General features: G+C 38.9%; 1 protein-coding gene across 5 annotated transcripts in view; it reads left to right on the top strand.

Moving 5' to 3' along the window:
• The window catches only part of wdfy3 (WD repeat and FYVE domain containing 3), a 402,022-nt gene that overhangs the window by 252,596 nt on the left and 129,824 nt on the right, over positions 1–19,602 (top strand). For all 5 annotated transcript variants that reach the window (XM_043696098.1, XM_043696088.1, XM_043696116.1 and 2 more), the window contains 2 exons: positions 4,093–4,192; positions 6,772–6,932. In XM_043696098.1, the coding sequence (XP_043552033.1) occupies positions 4,093–4,192; positions 6,772–6,932 (261 nt within the window). The remainder of the gene's footprint in view (positions 1–4,092; positions 4,193–6,771; positions 6,933–19,602) is intronic.

Raw genomic sequence — 19,602 nt, forward strand, 5'->3', positions numbered from 1 at the left:
ATTGGATGACTGCTTTAATTGTTGACTAATTCCACTCGGTCCACAAGCATGCTTAGTTATTTGCAATTTAATTCCCTAGCTTTCTCTCTCATTAACAGCTTTCTTTGACCATTAACTGAGTCAAATTCCTGAAACTGCCTCCTGAAAGGCATTGTGGGTCTACCTAGATCTAATGGAATGCAGTGGTTCAGAAAAATAACTCGCCACAATATTATCAAGTGCAACTAGGAGTTGGCAAAAAAAATGTTGGCCTAGCCAATTAAATCCTCATCCCATTAATAAATAATGAAAAAGGCTATTCCATTGGTACTGAGGGTCAAAGAAGCACATTTTTTCTAATAAGCACTTCCACAGACACCTGGACTCAAAACTGAGTTCAGCTATTTTGAGGCTGGAATTATTTTTCTGTCTCACTGCACTACCCCATGCTGTTTTTCCTTTCCCTTCCCAACCATCACGACCACCAGCCACCACTAAAATTACAGACTTCTTTCTTAACTTTGCTGCTTGTTGCTTTAGGGGAGCAGCTGCTTGTTATTTTGCCATTCACACCTTTCGGTCCCATCTTTAAACTCTTGTTATATTGTCACTCTCTTTGGTTATTTCCAGCAATTCCCTTGTAATTGCAAGGAGCACATTCTGAAACTGATCAGCAAGCAAGTTATAATAAACTTGGTGTTGCATAATGTGACAGGATTAATTCACAGCCTCAGGGTAAAGGCACACCTAGATAAATGTGACAAAAATATGATTGAGTTTTGCATCCTGTTTGAAAGGGATTGGTTGCAGGACTAGTATGTTAAGCTTACATAAAGGCAACTATATAGGGCGTGGAGGCTGAGCTAGTTGAAACTGAATGGACATACAAGGCTAGAGGATACGTTAGTAGAGAGAGTCAGATGTTTAGGGAATATTCCCCACAGAATATTCAAAATAAATCTACTCCTACTGTAATGAAAAGTCCTAAAAGAAGGACCCACCATCTGCAGTGAATTCAAGAAATTAAGGAAAGTATCAAAATGAAAGAGAAAAAATTAGTAACTGAAAAGTTGAGCAGTAGGTCAGATTGATTAGAAATTTAACAAATGCCAGACAATGACTTAAAGGCTTATCAGAATAAAGGCATTAAGAGTTTGAAAGGAAATTAGCTAAAAACATAAGAATGGACAGCATGAGTTTCTGCTAGATGAGTGCTAATCCTCTAGAGAGTGAGAATGAGGAGTTACTCGTAGATAATAAGGAAATGGTGGATGTATTGAAGACAGAAACAAAGTAGTTTTCATTACAGAAAATACAAAAAGCATTTGGGAGGGAGAAAGGAATTTAGTGAATTGAGTTCTGAGGAAGGTTCACCCGACTCGAAACGTTAACTCTGATTTCTCTTCACAGATGCTGCCAGCAATTTCTATTTTTATTTGGAATTTAGTGAAATGAAATCAACAGGGAAGAGGTATTAGATAAACCCATTGGGCTGTGGGCTGGCATGTCTCAAGATCCCAGACATACCTAATTTAGGGTCTTAAAAGACTTGGTCAGTGAGGTAGATGATGTGCTGGTGTTGTTTTTCCAGAACTTCCCTCTGTTCAGGAAAAGTTCCATCAGACCAGAAAATAACAAATATAACCCCTGTACTCAAGAAGAGAGGGAGATAAAAAGGGTGCCAAAGGCCAGTTAACTTGCCATTTGTCATGAGGAAGCTGTTAAAATTAACTGTAAAAATACAACTATCGGCTTGGATAAGTTCAAGGTAATTGTGAAGCAAAAGTTGTATTTAACCAATTTATTAGACTTGTTTGATTTAGTTAATGTGCTGTGGATGAAGGATAGCCAGTAGATGTACTGTAGTTCAGTTCCCACAAAATATTTGGCAAGATTTTACATCAAAGAAAAATTCTAGAGGAAGACCCACATTTTGTGGTTATCTAAACAAGTTAAGAAAGGCATCAAATGTAAAGAAAAAGTCTATTATGGAAAATAAAGGATCATAGTGTCAGGAGTAACATTAGCCTGGATAGTGTGGTTAGTGGTTAGCACTGTTGCCTCACAGCGCCAGAGACCCGGGTTCAATTCCCGCCTCAGGTGACTGACTGTGTGGAGTTTGCACGTTCTCCCCGTGTCTGCATGGGTTTCCTCCGGGTGCTCCGGTTTCCTCCCACAGTCACAAAGATGTGCAGCTCAGGTGAATTGGCCATGCTAAATTGCCCATAGTGTTAGGTATAGGGGTAAATGTAGGGGTATGGGTGGGTTGCGCTTTGGCGGGTCGGTGTGGACTTGTTGGGCCGAAGGGCCTGTTTCCACACTGTAATGTAATGTAAGAAGATTGACTAGCAGTAAACCAAATATACATCAATATGTACTGATTGACAGGATGAGATGATGGAGTCCTGCAGGGATCTGTGTTAGTGCCTCAATTTCTTACAATTTCTATCAGGGCTTCAGATGAGGGGAGTAACCACATGGTAGTTAAATTCACAGATGACCAAAAGATAGGAAAATATGCTGTGAAGAACTAGGAGCAGGAGAAGGCTATTCAGCCCTTTGAGCCCTCACCACCATTCTATATAATCATAGCTGATCCCATTTCGACCTCTTCTGCACGTTACTTCTTGCTCCCCAAAACCCTCCAAACTATAACTTATTTTTAAAAAATCTGTTTATTTCCTCCTTAAATTTACTCACTGTCTCGGCATCCACCTCACTCTAGGGTAGAGAATTCCACAAATCCATGACCCTTTGAGAGAAGTAATTTCTCTTTATCTCTGTTTTAAACCTTCTACCCTTTATCCTAAGATTGTGATCTTTCATTCTAGATTGCCCCACAAGAGAAAACAGCCACATGGTGCCTACTTGGCCAATTGCCTATAAGTGTAGGGTCAGAGATCTACATCACAGAAAGAAGCTGTTTGGCCCCTCATGTTCTCATTGCAACCATCTAACTATTCCAATCCCATTTATCAGTGCTTGGCCCGTAGCCTTGTATATCTTGGCATCTCAAGTGCACATTTGAATACTTTTTAAATATTATGATGGTTTCTGCCTCTACCACCCTATAGGCAATGAGCTATTCTATACCTCCATTACACCTCTTGTTCTTCTAAACTCTAGACAGTATGGGCTGAAGCTCCTCAATATCTCTTAATTAGATAAACCCTTCATGTGGGAATGAATCTCCGTGCTAAACTGCCTCCAATACTACTACAATCCTCCCCAAATAAGGGGACCAAAATTATACATAGTGCTCTAGGTGTGGTCTCATTATTGCCTTGTACAGTTGCAGCAACATTTCCCTACTTTTATATTTTTTAACCCTTTTCCATTAAATGCCAAAATTCTATTTACCTGCTGTGTATTACTCAGACAGCTAATGACTGCAGAAATCCGAGTTATTGAGGGGTTTAGTTGCTCAAATACATCAGTTATGAAAAGCTGGCATACAGGTACACCGCATGATCCAAAAGTCTGATGGGAGACTATCCTTTATTATAATTGGAATTAAACATGAAAATCTGGATGATACACTTCAGTTAGACAGGACATTGGTGAGTCTACGTCTCAAATATTGTGTGCAGTTTTACCTCCTCATTTAAGAAAGGATGGAACTGCAATCAAGGCAGTTCAGATACTTGTGAATTAAAGAAGTCAAATGTTTTCACATGTAGATGGGAAAGTGGGATCTGAACACAAACCAATCACCATGTTCACATTGAATGGCTTAAGGGTTGAATGTGTACTTTTGTTCCATTTTTGTATGTTCATATATTGTTTAATATCTCTTATCTTCTGGCCTATCACAAACCTCCCTGATTTTCTTCTTCTTGTCACGCCTTTAACAGCTATTATGTCTCTCAGTTTTAGCTGTTCTGTTCAACAGTTGCAACTTGAAATATCGATTCTGTTTGTCTCTCCACAGAGTATTGCCAGCACTTCTATTTTTGTCCAATACATTCTCTGTATACTTTAAGATTAAACAGTGGTTTCATTCTCAACCATAACTGTGGAGCGTGCTTTATTGAAAATAAGGTTTAACAGGATTATAGTGTCAAGCAAAGTAATAGAGATTCTTAATGTAGACTTTTCTTTGCTGTTGTCAAGGCCTCACCTGACAGATCAACACGAGCTCAGCAAAAAGAATTCCAAACTTGCATCTTAGACAGTGTGATGGATCATTTATTGGCAGCAGATGTTTTGTTAGGTATGTCTGACTACCTTCAGATAATGGTGTGGAAGAAAAAGTATCATACTTGTGAAAATTCCAGTAAAATGTTCCGATGAACTGTTGAATCAATACTATCAGATTATTTTGTATAATGATTTTATTGGCTTTACTAGTTATTATGTAGAGTTGCTTGCATTTGATATGTATACTATTTAGTTTTTTTGTGAAATGAGAACATCTATAACAATACAAATCCTACGATAGGTGCCAGTAATAATAATACTAGTGCGGTGCTTACACATGGATGGGAATCTGAGATTTAGTGATCACAAATATTGCGAAAAAACAACATTTAAAACAGATTACCATTGTAGCTGATCTGCATAACCTATTACTTTTAGGGTGTAGGTTTGTTCGTTGAGCTGTAGGTTTGAAATCCAGACGTTTCGTTATCTGGCTAGGTAACATCATCAGTGGCGAACTCCAAGTGAAGCGAAGCTGTAGTCTCCTGCTTTCTATTTATATCTTTTTCCGAGATGGGGTTCCTGGGGTTTGTGGTGATGTCATTTCCTGTTCATTTTCTGAGGGGTTGATAGATGGCATCTTGATCTATGTGTTTGTTTATGGCATTGTGGTTGGAGTGCCAGGCTTCTAGGAATTCTCTGGCATGCCTTTGCTTAGCCTATCCCAGGATAGATGTGTTGTCCCAGTCGAAATGATGGTTTTTTTCAATCCGTGTGTAGGCCTATGAGGGAGAGAGGGTCGTGTCTGTTTGTGGCTAGCTGGTGTTCGTGTATCCTGGTGGCTAACTTTCTTCCTGTTTGTCGTGTTTGTGGCAGTTCCTTGCATGGAATTTTGTAGATGACGTTGGTTTTGTCCATGGGATGTACTGGGTCTTTTAAGTTTGTTAGTTTTTGTTTGAGAGTGTTGGTGGGTTTGTATGCTACTAGGATTCCGAGGGGTCTTAGTAGTCTGGCTGTCATTTCTGAAACTTCTTTGATGTATGGTAAGGTGGTTAGGGTTTCTGGCTGTGTTTGGTCTGCTTGCCGTGGTTTGTTCTTGAGGAATCTGCGCACAGTATTGTTTGAGTATCCGTTCTTCTTGAATACGTTGTATAGGTGGTTCTCCTCTGTTTTCCGAAGTTCGTCTGTGCTGCAGTGTGTGGTGGCTTGTTGGACTGGGACAACACATCTATCCTGGGATAAGGTAAGCAAAGGCATGCCAGAGAATTCCTAGAAGCCTGGCACTCCAACCACAATGCCTTAAACAAACACATAGATCTCAATGCCATCTATCAATCTCTCAGAAAATGAACAGGAAATGACATCACTACAAACCGCAGGAACTCCATCTAGGAGAAAGATATAAATAGAAAGCAGGAGACAACAGCTTCGCTTCACTTGGAGGTCGCCACTGATGATGTTACAGGTAACAAAACATCTGGATTTCAAACCTACAGCTCAGCGAGCAAACCTACACCCTAAATCTCAACCTGAGCTACAAACCTTCACACACCTTGCAAAAACCTATTACTACATTTGTTTTTAGATATTTAATTGCTGGCAGTCCGTTTTTGGCAATTTCAAATAACTGCTCACACTTTCAAGCAAAGTCTCTAGCTAGATATTATCTATACCCAAACCCGCAAACATTATCATCTAGAAGGACAAGGACAATAATACGTAGGAACGTGTTGGTTCACTCACAGGCCACTTGCCGTAATGACTTAGAAATATATCACCATTCCTTCAGTGTAACTGTGTCAAAGTTATTGGATCTCCCTTACAGAATTGTGGGGGCACCTACAGAAATGAACAGCAGCAGTTCGAGAAGGCAGTTCCATCACCATCTTCTCAAGGGCAATCAGTGATAGGGAATCAATGCTAGCCCCATCAGCAACGCTCACATCTGTGGATACTAAAACTGTTTTTAACAGGTCAACACACAGACGCTTTGATTTTGCAAACTATTCCAGGCAATCTTAAAAACTGAAAGATTAAATGATGCTGGTAGTTCTTCATTACATTGATTTTTATTCATTATTGGGTGTGGTAATTTCTACTATGAGCTGATAAGATTCAATCTCAAATTTTGTTTTTTTAATCTTGTGAATTGGTTGTATGTACATTTTTGTCTCTCATAAATGAATTTAGGACATTTCCTGAAATGATTATTGTAGTTCTGATACTGGAAATTCAAATTGTCCTGTGATCATGATCATATGCAAAGTATCAGACTGCACTTTTTAATGAGGTTAATAAAAAGTGCTGCTCTATTGATTAAAAATGAACCAAAAAATGCAGTGATAAATGTCCTGATACTTTATATGAGAATGTCACATTAATATCCAACGAGGGAAATTTTTAACACAGCAATAGATGAAATTAGTGTTCTAAAGTTATTGAGGAAAACTATAATTTTAAACTCTCACTTCAGATTGCACCCTTCTTAAAATAAAAAGTTGCTACTCATAAAGTGAAATGCATAACTAAAACCTAAAATCTTCATAGAAATAGTGGACTAATTCATTTTAAAAGTTATGCAGTATACTTTTGTAATTGCCATACTCATTTTGTAGTTTAACAGACCATTTTTATGCTTCACAAATGTTTCAGGTGAAGATGCAACACTACCAATTACCAGTGGAGGAAGTTACAATATATTAGTGAACAATGTATTTTACTTCACACAACGACTCGTGGACAAGCTTTGGCAAGGCATGTTCAGCAAGGAATCCAAACTTGTGGTTGACTTTATTGTTCAGCTGATAGGACAGGTGAGTTGATAGCATGAATGAGTCTCAAGAAAAATGAAACTGACTTTTCATAATATTAAAATGGTAATTTATAATTATGTATAAAGTAGAATTCTGGACATTCATTGGATGTCAGTCAACATGACGTAATAGCCCAGAACTTGCTGCAAGTTAAGGAACAAACCAGTAACCTGTGTTTTTAAAGGATATTCAATCCAACATATTGAAGCAAGAAAGTGTCCCACGCAAAGTTGCAAATTGCCACAAAATATTTGAATGATTTGAGTTGTTTTGATATGAACCACCCAAAACTGAATTTGCAACAGACCTTGGAAACTGGTGTCAAGAAATGGAGCATTTGTGTTCCAGAAAATTAATTACCATGCTGCAAAAGTTAAAGTAGCTATCTAATAATGACCTGTCATCATCTAACATGGTCTGAAGGAATGCCTGAGATCTAATGGGGAATGAGGGAAGGAGTGATGGATATATCAATTAGGGTTAATTGCTGTGAATTGGTTGTACAAATATGGGGAACTAATAAGCAGCATGTGAATTTTGTGGCATGGTTAAATGAAATAAAGCTCTCATTAAATGTGTGGACTTGTATCTATTTAAATACAATTATCTTTAGTATATAACATTGATCACAGAGGATGGCTGCATCAAAATGTAAAGTTTCGGATTACACAACCATTTCCTGAAAATATGTCTTATAACCAGTGAAAGAATTAAGTTACAATGTGGACCTGGGTTACTACTTTACCAGGTTTGGCCTTGACACTTTTGTAGACGTACATGAGGAGGATAAGACGTTTTTTTTCAGTTTTGAAGACTGATGATTTCAATATAGATAAGATTTTGAACAAATTAACTTCCATGGATAAAATTTATCAAAAAGTTTTAACGGCTTATGAAGAGTAGTCAGACTTTGATAAATTTAGGAGGACATTGAAGAGTACATAATCAAAGTAAGTAGATTGTATGCAAGGCTGCAGAACGTTCATTTGGAAATACCTCCAGCTTTGCTGGCATCTGTGATATTGAATTGTGCCAAAGTATCAGGCATGAACAGACTTCTAGTTTTGACAGGAGTTAGATTTGCAGATAAACATATATTGCTAGAACAAATGACATAAGCCTTAAAAATATGTCCCTAAGAAAGCATTTCTTTCTAGCAGTGTTTATATCACAAAGAGGGTTACTGGCACAAAAACACAAAATGGAGGATATGGTGCTAACGAATTGGTGAGACAGTCTAGATACAGGTTTCTGACAAGAGTATGAAAAGAAAACTGTAACTAAAAGAAATTAAGACGACTACTATTGACTGTTTTGAGAAATGAAGAAAGTTTGGTACTTGCAGTTTTAAAAAAAACCAGAAATGTTCAGGTTGTCGTCAATCAATGTTTCAAGTACGATTCAAAATACTATTCTTGGTTTTTAGAGGTATGATTTTTGCTTAAGGACATGCATTGAAATAACATACAAAAGGTCTCTGGTTCAAATCTGGGATAAGTATTCATTTAAGTGCAAATGAAGAGTGTTGTAAGGCTGAAAATACAATTGAAAACCGACAGAAATACCAAAGGTTTAGGGAGGAGGTGAAAAAGCAAGTAAGAGAAGCAAAGAGGAATAATGAGAGAAAAGCAGCTAACCTAAAGAGAAATCCCCAGGTCATTTTTTTGGGCATATAAACAGTAGGGGCCAATTAACGGAGGAGTAGGGCCAATCGGAGACCAACAAGGGATTTACACGCAGAAGCAAGGGACATGGCTGAGATGTTAAATCAACATTTTGCATCCCCTTTACAAAAGGAGGTAGCTGACCAGGCAATGGTGACAGAGGAGGAAATTATCGCAAAAAGGGTTCAGAATTAAAACGGAAGAAATCTTTGATAGATTGTTAGCATTTAGTCATCAAGGCGCTGGGACTAAATGAGATGCATCCAAGGATTCTGAAACAAGTGAAGGTACAAATTGTGGAGGAACTGGTCATAATCTTTGTCTGGATTTGGGGAAGATGTCAGTAGATTGCAGAATTGCAAACCGCATTTACAGACCAGTTTGTTTAACTTAAGTGATAGATAAACTTCTAGAAGCAGTTATTTGGAATAGACTTAATAGTCACCTTGATAAGGGTGGGTTGATTAGGAAGAATTAGCATGGATTTTTAAAGAGATAATTGTGTTTATTGAATTTGCTGGAGTGTTTTGTAGATGTAAGAGAAAGGGTCAGTGAGGATATGCTGTTGATGTGGTATACATGAATTTCTAGAAGTTATTTGGAACAGTGGCACCCAACAGGCTCGTGGCAAACATGATGGGTCATGGTATAAAAGGGACAGTGGCTATAAAATTGTCTGAGTGATAGAAAACCAATAATGGTCGATCAATATTTTTTGCAATGGAGGAACATTTGTAGTGGCGTTCTCCAGGGCCCAGACTTGGGAACCTTGCTTTTGCTAATTTTCAGATAACACTAAACTTGGAAGAATAGTAAACTGTGAGAAAGTGTGGAACACCAAAGGCGTGTTGACAAGTTGGTGGAGTGGGTAGATAGGTGGCGGATGCGGTTCAATACAGAGTAGTATGGGGTAATGCATTTTAGTAGGAAGAAGATTGAAAGTCAATATAAAGTAAGGGGTATAATTTTAAAGGGGATTTGGGAGCAGAGGAACCCACTTGTATATGGTGCAAAGATCATTGCAGATGGCTGGACTGGTGGAGAGATCATTTAATAAGGCATAGTGTTCTTGGCTTTAATAATAGTTATGTAGAGTGCATGAGCAAGGAGGTGATGTAAAATTTATGCAAGAGACGTTAGACTTTAGCTGGAGTGTAATGTACAATTACTGGGACCACACCCTGGGAAAGATGCAAATGCACTGGAGAAACTTCAGAAGTGATTTGCAAGAATGGTTCCAGGTATGAGGAACGTTAGTTGTGAGGATAGGTTAAGATGTTTGGACTGTTTGTCTTGGAGTAAAGAAGGCCAAGATGTTTCAAAATCAAGAGCAGCCTGAACAGAATAGATAGGGATAAGCTGTTCCCCCTCATAAAATAATTTTAAAAATTGAAAGGTGTAGATTTAACATGGTATGCAAACTAAGCAAGGGTGATGAGAGGAAAAACTTGTTCGCACATCGAATAGTTAGCATGGGGAATGCACTGCCTGTGGAAGCAGGTTTAATTGAGATATTCAAGAAGACATTGCACACTTAGTTGGATAGAAATACTGGGTGGGGATAGGAGAAAAGGCAGGAGATTGATACTAGAACTGGTGCAGGCACGATGGACTGAATGGTCTCTTTCTGAGCCATAATGATTTTGTAATACCATTTCACCATGAACTATCCCAAACAATATAATATTCAAAACCTAAGCATGAATTAGAAGAAGGTGGAGATACAGGCCAAAAAGAGGGTGACATATTGATCACAAGAAGTTTCAGCCCAGAAATTAATGTTTTGATGACACAACCTGACTAGATGCACATCTCCAGCATGTGAAATTGACTGGCTACCTGAGTTTGAAAGATCCACCAGTTTCAAATTTGAGCATGATAATGCATTAAAACCTTTGAAAAGAATGATCATTCTTTGTAAAATAATTGGAATCAGTCATTCCATTAGCATTGATGTAATGACCAATAAAATGCCACTTAATATTAAGTAGACAATCAGTGAAGAAACTGAATAGGGAAAATGACAATGTTATTGTATTTGGAATACCTGTGAATTTGCAATTTTTGCAATTGGAACATAAACTCTCTACTAAAGAAATTAACAAAGTCTTATTAACATCAGGAGTAGAAATATAAAGACAATATGTTAGTTGTGTTAAAATGAAATAGGCAATTTGCCCATCTGTGTCCAATAGGCTACAAATTTAGGAAAGAATGCCAGAATAAGAGATTGAGAGTTTGATAAAATCATTGAAGATTAGATTAGATTAGATTACTTACAGTGTGGAAACAGGCCCTTCGGCCCAACAAGTCCACACCGATCCGCCGAAGCGTAACCCACCCAGACCCATTGTCCTACATTTACCTCTTCACCTAACACTACGGGCAATTTAGCATGGCCAATTCACCTAACCTGCACATTTTTGGATTGTGGGAGGAAACCGGAGCACCCGGAGGAAACCCACGCAGACACGGGGAAAATGTGCAAACTCCACACACAGAGTCGCCTGAGCGGGAATTGAACCCGGGTCTCTGGCGCTGTGAAGCAGCAGTGCTAACCACTGTGCTACCGTGCCGCCCACATTTGATTTGATAGATGTGAATTTCATATGAAATACTGATGGACACAGCTATGTTATGCTTGCCCTTAGGAAGAGGTTTCATTGAGGCACTGACTATGGATTTAAAGCAACCGTATCAAGAAAAAACATTTTCAGTATACATTTTGTGGATTTGGGAAGTTGATTTTGTTAGTCAATAATACGTAGTGAAGATATGAAATGAACTGTGGATAGGGACTGGACTTGAACCACCAGCAAAGTCTCTGATGATTGAGGTTGTGGTGAGGAGTAGATATGAGGTTTCTTAACTCTGAATTTAGAGATAAATCTGCAAATATGAGCATAATTGTTATGAATATGGTAGCAGAGAACCTTTTAACAGTGGGTTGCGGGAGAAGTGCCTTGAAGTAAAAGATGAAGTGGTTCAGAAAAATTTTAACATGCAATTTGGTTGATTTGCCATCATTTGCACTAAAGTGGGCAGTGCTGAGAAGTATTGCAGATAACTGGAGGATATAGTCCTGATCTGTTAGTATTTAGTCGGAATACTGAAGTTCCATCAGTAACAAGTGATCAACCCCCAGCTTGGGAGGGGGCTACAATGAGTTCTACTTTCTTGGACCATTTGAACTCATTTTAAAAAAACCTTTCTGCCTTCCTGTTAAGAAAAAGTCTCAGAATTGGTGAACCTTAAGACATAAGATAATTTGAAGCCAGTTTGTCAGGAATATATGGCTTATTATAAGGGAGAGGTCCATGGAAGGTTATTAGTAAAGATGGAAAATAATAATTGTACAGTATAGGAACCACACTGCTCAGGGACACTCTTCCAGCCTGTTTTGTATGGATTGCAAATTTGCAGTTTCTGAAGGAGTTATAGAAAATAATAAGGAGCCAGATACCCCTTATTCCCAAATATTACACAGCTATGAACATCATGCTAAAAGGGCTAGTCCAACAATAAAATGCATCTATTATACGTCGAGCAGGTGAGACCACTAGAAAACATAAAGCTTACATGAACATACAGCACAAGTGGCAAGAGGTTCAGCCAATGGATTGAGAACATAAAGTACAAAGATGGCAGGCAAGAGAATAAAGTGTAAACTCAAACATTGGGTCCAGGAGCAAATATGTCCCTAGAAAAAGATCATTATCTGTTGAAATAAGTCCTATTAATAGGAGGGATAGGTAAAACAGTTACAATCCCGAAATGTATAGAAGGCAAAATACAGGACAAAATCTAACAAGGACAATAAATATACTACAAACTAGGAATACCATTAGATGCAGAAATCATGTGATCAGGAAGTCTAAGTTGACAAAAAAATAAGAACAACAACAAAGTTGGTGAGAATTTGGGGTGTACACAGAGGTGCCAGATATGAAACATCCAGCCTGATATCATAAATGGAAATGCAAGGAAAATGCCCGTCCTGATTGGGTTTATTGTTGATGTGAGATTTTGAAGAAAAATGGGGACCAGTCCACCATAAAAAGTAGGTTCACCGATGGCCGGAAAAGCAGTTTGGAAATTCGTCTTATGAGCAAAAAGCCTTGTTAGCAACAAATGCTTGAGGATGTAGATCGATTGATTTAAGAGCTGCATTTCAGCAGAGAGACAGAAATACAAGTACAAATCCCTTTATCCGAACATCCAAAAACCGAAAAGCTCAGAAAACTGAAGGTTTTCATGGAGCGTGCAGCATCCATCGTGTCTGCGTAAAATAACAGGGTTTTCTTGGCAGGCGAAGGCCGCACCCACTCAACCCACGTGACGGCGGGGAGTTGTCAGTTGGGTTTTGTTTTTACTGTGCTAAATTGTTTAATTTTAGAGTGAAAATGTCAAAAAGAGGTGCAGGTACATCTATGGCTCGCAATAATGTAATTATCAATAATGCAGAAAGTAGAGTTATTGCAGAAGCTTGATCGTGGTGTGGCTGTGTGGTGTCTTATTGAAGAATATGGTGTTGGAACTACCACTGTCTATGATTTGAAGAAACAGAAAGACAAGTTACTGAATTTTTATGGTGACAGTGATGACCATCAACTAATGAAAAATAGGAAAACACTGCATAGGGCAAAAAATGAAGCTCTTAACTGTGTGTTAATGGAGTGGATTGGACAATGAAGAAGTGGACGTTTGCGACTGACTGGTTTGGTCATGAAACAAGCTAGAAAATATCATAGAGAACTGAACATTAAAGGCAAATGTCAATATTCAGAAGCTTGGCTGCAGAAATTCGAGAAGCGTAATGGTGTGAAATACCTGAAAATCTGTGGCGAAAAGGCTTCTAATGACCATGAAGCAGCTGAAAATTATCTTGGTGAATTTGCCAAGCTGGTATCTGACGAAAGCCTTAGTCCTGAACAAATTTATAATGCTGATGAAACAACACTCTACTGGCGCTACGTCCTGAGAAAAACATTACCAACGGCTAATGAGAGACCACGAACAGGTTTTAAGGAAACTAAGGACAGACTAAATATTATTGGGTCTGTCAATGCTGCAGGCACACGAGGTGAAATTGGTAGTGATTGGGAAAAGCAAACATCCAAGATGTCTTAAAGGTGTACACAATTTGCCTGTGCATTATTATGCAAACAAGAAAGCATGGGTAAACACTTCGTACCAGCGACACAAGCTCATTGCAGACAAGCTGGACTGGAAGAAAAGTGCCAAACAGCTTGTGAAAAGTAATGTTTTTGGCATTTACTTGCCCTCTAATGTGACGTCGGTATTATAGCCTTGTGACCAAGGAATTTTAGGTTCCATGAAGAGCGAGTATAACGGCTATTTTTTAAATAGTATGCTTGCTGCAGTCAACAGAGAGATAGAGATAGAAATTCAAGACTTCCTGAAAGAGTTTAGTCTTAAGGATGCCATTTACACAGTTGCTAATGCTTGGAATGATGTTGGTAAAGCAACATTAACAAATGCTTGGCGCAGATTCCGGCCCACAACGATGTTTCTTGTAAATGAGCCTGCAGATGGAGAGTTGAAGGATTTCATGTCACTGAAGAGCAAAAGATGATAGCAAGCCTTGTTACTTACGCACAAAAGTTATCGGACGAAAGTGTAAATAAATTACATGAAGTTGACATCGAAAAAATACTGAACATTGTCAATGCTGTGCGTGTCGTGCATTCCTTGAGCGATGAGAACATTGCTGAAATGATTTTAAATACAGGTTCCTGTATAGATAAGTGTGAGGATAGTAATGATGATGATGACGACAGTGAGTTAGTGAACACAGTTGAAAAAGTCCCCATTGACGATATGGTGAAAATGTGTGATCAGTTAATTGCTGGCCTTGAACAATGTTCATTTATCAGTGAGCAAGAGATTATGGCAATTTACTCAATTAAAGAGAGATTGCGTAGACAGAAACCAATGTTAATGAGACAGATGACACTTGAAGAAGCTTTTAAAACCTCTGCCTGCCATAGTGCTGAAGCTGTGTATGTTTAAATTTTACCGAATGTGTTTTTATTTGGAATGTTTTTATGGAAATAAAATGTTGAATATTTGCAGTCTATGTATTTCATGACTTTGTATATATTACTCTATAAATAAGCTTTGTAAGTTTATGTTTTCCCAAATGTTTTTCTTGTAATTTTTTTTATGGAAATAAAATGTTGTTGAATATTTATGATGGATTGATTTCATTTATCAGTACACTATTCTATAAATAAAGTGTGGTAGTCTTCTATTCTTTATTCTAGTCGTTATTTATCCTGCTTAGTGTGAGTATTGATAAGTTTTTGCTGCAGTACAGTATTTATGTTTAATTATGGGTTGCTGCCCTGCACCCTACAGGGGCACTACATTAGTTCCATAAACCGCAAAATTCCAATTTCTTCAAAGCAGCTGGTCCAAGCATTTCAGATAAAGGGATATGTACCTGTATTTCTTCATCCTCCAAAAGAGGCACCAAATGTATGATCTCGGCATATGGTCTAAATGATGCCTGTGGAGTACTACTTAGTGAAATATATCTTGTTAACATTGAGTTGTCTTTAGTTAAATGCAACCATATCTTTCTGGCAACTTTGGAGTCTGCTTTCAGGTATCTTTGATTCATGTGCATAATGTCTTTATGGGTGTGAGCAGTCAAAAATACTGCCATAACTGGACTTAAAGCAGAATTTTAAATTGGAAGTCAGGGTTATGTTACTTTTAACTGCATTAACTTGGAACTCAAGCAGAATGGACCAAATGTCACTTGCAATCTTATTTGGAAAATATTAGTCTTATTGCAATTGGTCAAAGTGGGGGCTCACAAAAAAAGCAACATCCAAAACTGAAATGGAAGAATTGCAAAGTCTAATTGAACAGTTGAACTTGCCCCAATAAAACCAGATGCCAGTTTTGAAGTATTAAAGTTTAGTACAAGTATGAAAGATCCCTATGTGAAAGATATAATTTGGGCGATTAAAGCTTTCGAAAGAAAATAAAATGGAGCATTCTATTTTGAAATTTCCAATATTGGGTGATGCCAGGAATGTGAAACTTGTTTTTAGCGTGGGAACCTAAAGAGGTCAGGGTTGTGACAAGTACCTTAGCAGCAAAAGCTTATCTTAGTGAAATTATTGGGTGAAAGTCTGGAAAGGAATTCAACAACCCATTTAAGACTACATCAATAAAAAGTTGTATGATAAATTACTCTTAATGAAACCGCCTAGGAATTACTATTGCAGTTTTAAATGGAAAATGAAGGAGTCTCCAAATTGAAATGGATGGTGAGCAAGTCAGTCAGTATCTGGTAGTTTTACAAAGAAAGGAGCAAGTTCCAAGAAACTGTTGGATATACTGGAAAAAAGGACATTGGGAACTTTAATCCGCAAATTAAAAAATCGGAATATCAAATATTGTCACTTTGTAGGTTTTGTTTGCTTGTCATTATTATATGGATTCTTTTACAAAAACAGAGGAATATGTTAACATTTAATATGACCTAAGGTAATGCCTGAGACCAAATGGAATAAAAGATAGTGGATTCTGGGTAATCCAAGATGGAGAACAGGAAAGCTTTAGGTGTTAGAGGTGATTTCCTTGAATTCCAGGAGCAGCAATTACTGTTTTATATGCTGTTGCATTGTTTTGGAATTTTGGAGAAAAATGAAGTTGAAACAACAGCACTTTTAAAGGGAGAGGGACAGACAAAGGAAGCATATGGTGAGGTCAGTGCAGGGGGTGGGAGAGAGAGAGAGAGAGAAAGAAGCCCACATTGCTAACTTGCACAGCAGTGGATCTGCACTGTTACTGCCTTGCTGTTTGAATTCATGTATCGCTGCTCATCGGAGTGCATCTGGGAAAATTAACAAAATAAAATTCACACCTTGGAGGAACCTGTTTGGGAGAGGTCACAGCACAGAAACAGATAAGTAGATATTTTAAGCGTGGCCTTACAGTGAGTCTGCAGTAGTGAGTAGAGTGGCTTCGTTCTTGATTATATGTCTCTTGATTAAACTTAAAAATATAAGCCATAAGTATTAAATTAGCCTCGAGCAGTGTTTTTCAGAGGAATAAGACAGTGCTATTTACGTGTCTGTAGGTTGGAAGCAGCAAAACTGGTCTTTAGTAGAGTGATATGCTCTTCTTGTCGGATGTGGGAGTTCAGGGAGTTTACATGTTAATGAGGATTATATCTGCAATAAATCTTCTGTGGCTATTCCCATTTCAAACAAGTATGCCATTTTGGAAAATGTAGGGAGCGATGGATTCTCAGGGGAACGTAGCACGAACAGCCAAGTTTCTGGTATTGAGACTGGCTCTAACGCAATGAGGGATACATTGGGTTCCAAGAGAGATTTTGTTAGGAGACTCTCTCGTCCAAGGCACAGACAGACGTTTCTGTGGCCAGCAGTGAAAAATCAGAAAGGTGTGTTGCTTCCCTGATGCCAGGATCAAGGATGTCTCAGAGGGTGCAGAATGTTCTCAAGTGGAAGAGGGGCCAGCAGGAGGTCATTGTACACATTGGAACCAATGACATATGAAGGGAAAAGGATGAGATTCTGAAGGGAGATTACAGAGTGTTAGGCAGGAATTTAAAAGGAGGTCCTAGAGTGTAGTAATATCTGGATTACTCCCCGTGCTATGAGCTAGTGAGGGCAGGAATACGAGGGGAGAGCAGATGAATGCATGGGTGAGGAGCTGGTGTATGGGAGAAGGATTCACATTTTTGGATCATTGGAAGCTCTTTTGTGGTAGAAATGACCTGTACAAGAAGGACAGATTGCTCCTAAATTGGAAGGGGACTAATATACTGGCAGGGAGATTTGCTAAAACTGCTTGGGTGGATTTAAATTAGTAAGGTGGGGGCAGTGTCGTTGGGACCCAGGGAGATAGTGAGACTGACACTGGTAGAATTGAGAACAAAGGCGAGTCAAACAATCAGGGAAAAGCAGAGATCAAGGTAGAACTGATAATCTGCATTTATTTCAATGCAAGAGGCCACCATGGAAGGCAGATTAACTCAGGGCATGGTTAGGAACATAGGTCTGGGATATCATAGCAATTACAGAAACATGGCTCAGGGATGGACAGGACTGGCGGCCTAATGTTTTAGGATACAAATGCTACAGGAAGGATAGAAAGGGAGCAAGAGAGGAGGGGGAATGGTGTTTTTGGTAAGGGATAGCATTACAGCTGTGCTGAGAGGATATTCCTGGAAATACATCCAGGGAAGTTATTTGGGTGGAACTGAGAAATAAGAAAGGGATGATCACCTTATTGGTATTGTATTATAGACCCACTAATAGTCAGAGGGAAATTGAGATGGAGATTTGTAAGGAGATTTCATTTATCTGTAAGAATAATGTGGTTATGGTCGGGGATTTTAACTTTCCAGACATAGACTGGAACTGCCATAGCATTAAGGGTTTAGATGGAGAGGAATTTAAGTGTGTACAAGAAAATTTTCTGATTCAGTATGTGGATGTACCTACCAGAGAAGGTGTAAAACTTATCTACTCTTGGGAAATAAGCCAGGGCAGGTGACTGAGGTGTCAGTGGGGGAGCACTTTGGGGCCAGTGACCATACTTCTATTAGATTTAAAATAACGATGGTAAAGGAGAGGCCAGATCTAAAAGTTGAAGTTCTAAATTAGAAGAAGGCTAATTTTGACGGTACTAGGCGAGAACTTTCCAAAGCTGATTGGGGGCAAATGTTCGCAGGCAAAGGGGCGGCTGGAAAATGGGAAGCTTTCAGAAATTAGATAACGAGAATCCAGAGAAAGTATATTCCTGTTAGGGTGAAAGGAAAGACCGATAGGTTAAGGGAATGCTGGATGACTAAATAAATTGAGGGTTTGGTTAAGAAAAAGAAGAAAGCACATGTCAGGTATAGACCGGATAGATCAAGTGAATCCTGAGAAGAGTATAAGGCAGTAGGCGTATACTTAAGAGAGAAATCAGGAGGGCAAAAAGGGCACATGGCAAATAAGGTTATGGAGAATCCAAAGGGGATTGTATAATACATTAAGGACAAAAGAATAACTAGGGAGAGAATAGGGCCCCTCAAAGACCAGCAAGGTGGCCTTTGTGTGGAATTGCAGGAAATGGGGCAGATACTAAACGAGTATTTTGCATACAAAAAGGACATGGAAGATATAGAATGTAGGGAAATAGATGCTGACACCTTGAAAAATGTCCATATTACAGAGGAGGAAGTGTTGGATCTGTTGAACCGCATAAAAGCGGATAAATCTTTAGGACCTGATCAGATGTACCCTCAATCTCTGTGGGAAGCTAGGGAAGTGATTGCTGATATATTTTGTATCATCGATAGTCACAGGTGAGGTGCCGGAAGACTGGGGGTTGATTAACGTGGTGCCACTGTTTAAGAAAGGTGGTAAGGACAAGCCAGGGAACTATAGACCAGTGAGCCTGACGTCGGTGGTGTGCAAGTTGTTGGAGGGAATCCTGAGGGACAGGATGTGCACTTCCTTGGAAAGACAAGGACTGATTAGGGATAGTCAACATGGCTTTGTGTGTGGGAAATAACGTCTAGCAAGCTTGATTGAGTTTTAGAGCAGTAGATGTGATCTACATGGACTTCAGTAAGGCGTTCGACAAGGTTCCCCAAGGGAGACTGGCTAGCAAGGTTACAACTCATGGAATACAGGTGGATACAGAACTGTCTCAAAGGTAGAAGACAGAGGGTGGTGGTGGTGGTGGAGGGCTGTTTTTCAGATTGGAAGCCTGTGGCCAGTGGAGTGCCACAAGGATCAGTGCTGGGTCCACTACTTTTTGTCATTTTATATAAATGATTTGGATGTGAGCATAAGAGGTACAGTTAGTAAGTTTGCAGATGACACCAAAATTGGAGGTGTAGTGGACAGCAAAGTAAGTTACCTCAGATTACAATGGGATCTTGATCAGATGGGCCAATGGGCTGAGGAGTGGCAGATGGAGTTTAATTTAGATAAATGCGAGGTGCT

This window comes from Chiloscyllium plagiosum, chromosome 1, assembly GCF_004010195.1.
Source record: "Chiloscyllium plagiosum isolate BGI_BamShark_2017 chromosome 1, ASM401019v2, whole genome shotgun sequence".
Classification (NCBI taxonomy): Eukaryota; Metazoa; Chordata; class Chondrichthyes; order Orectolobiformes; family Hemiscylliidae; genus Chiloscyllium; species Chiloscyllium plagiosum.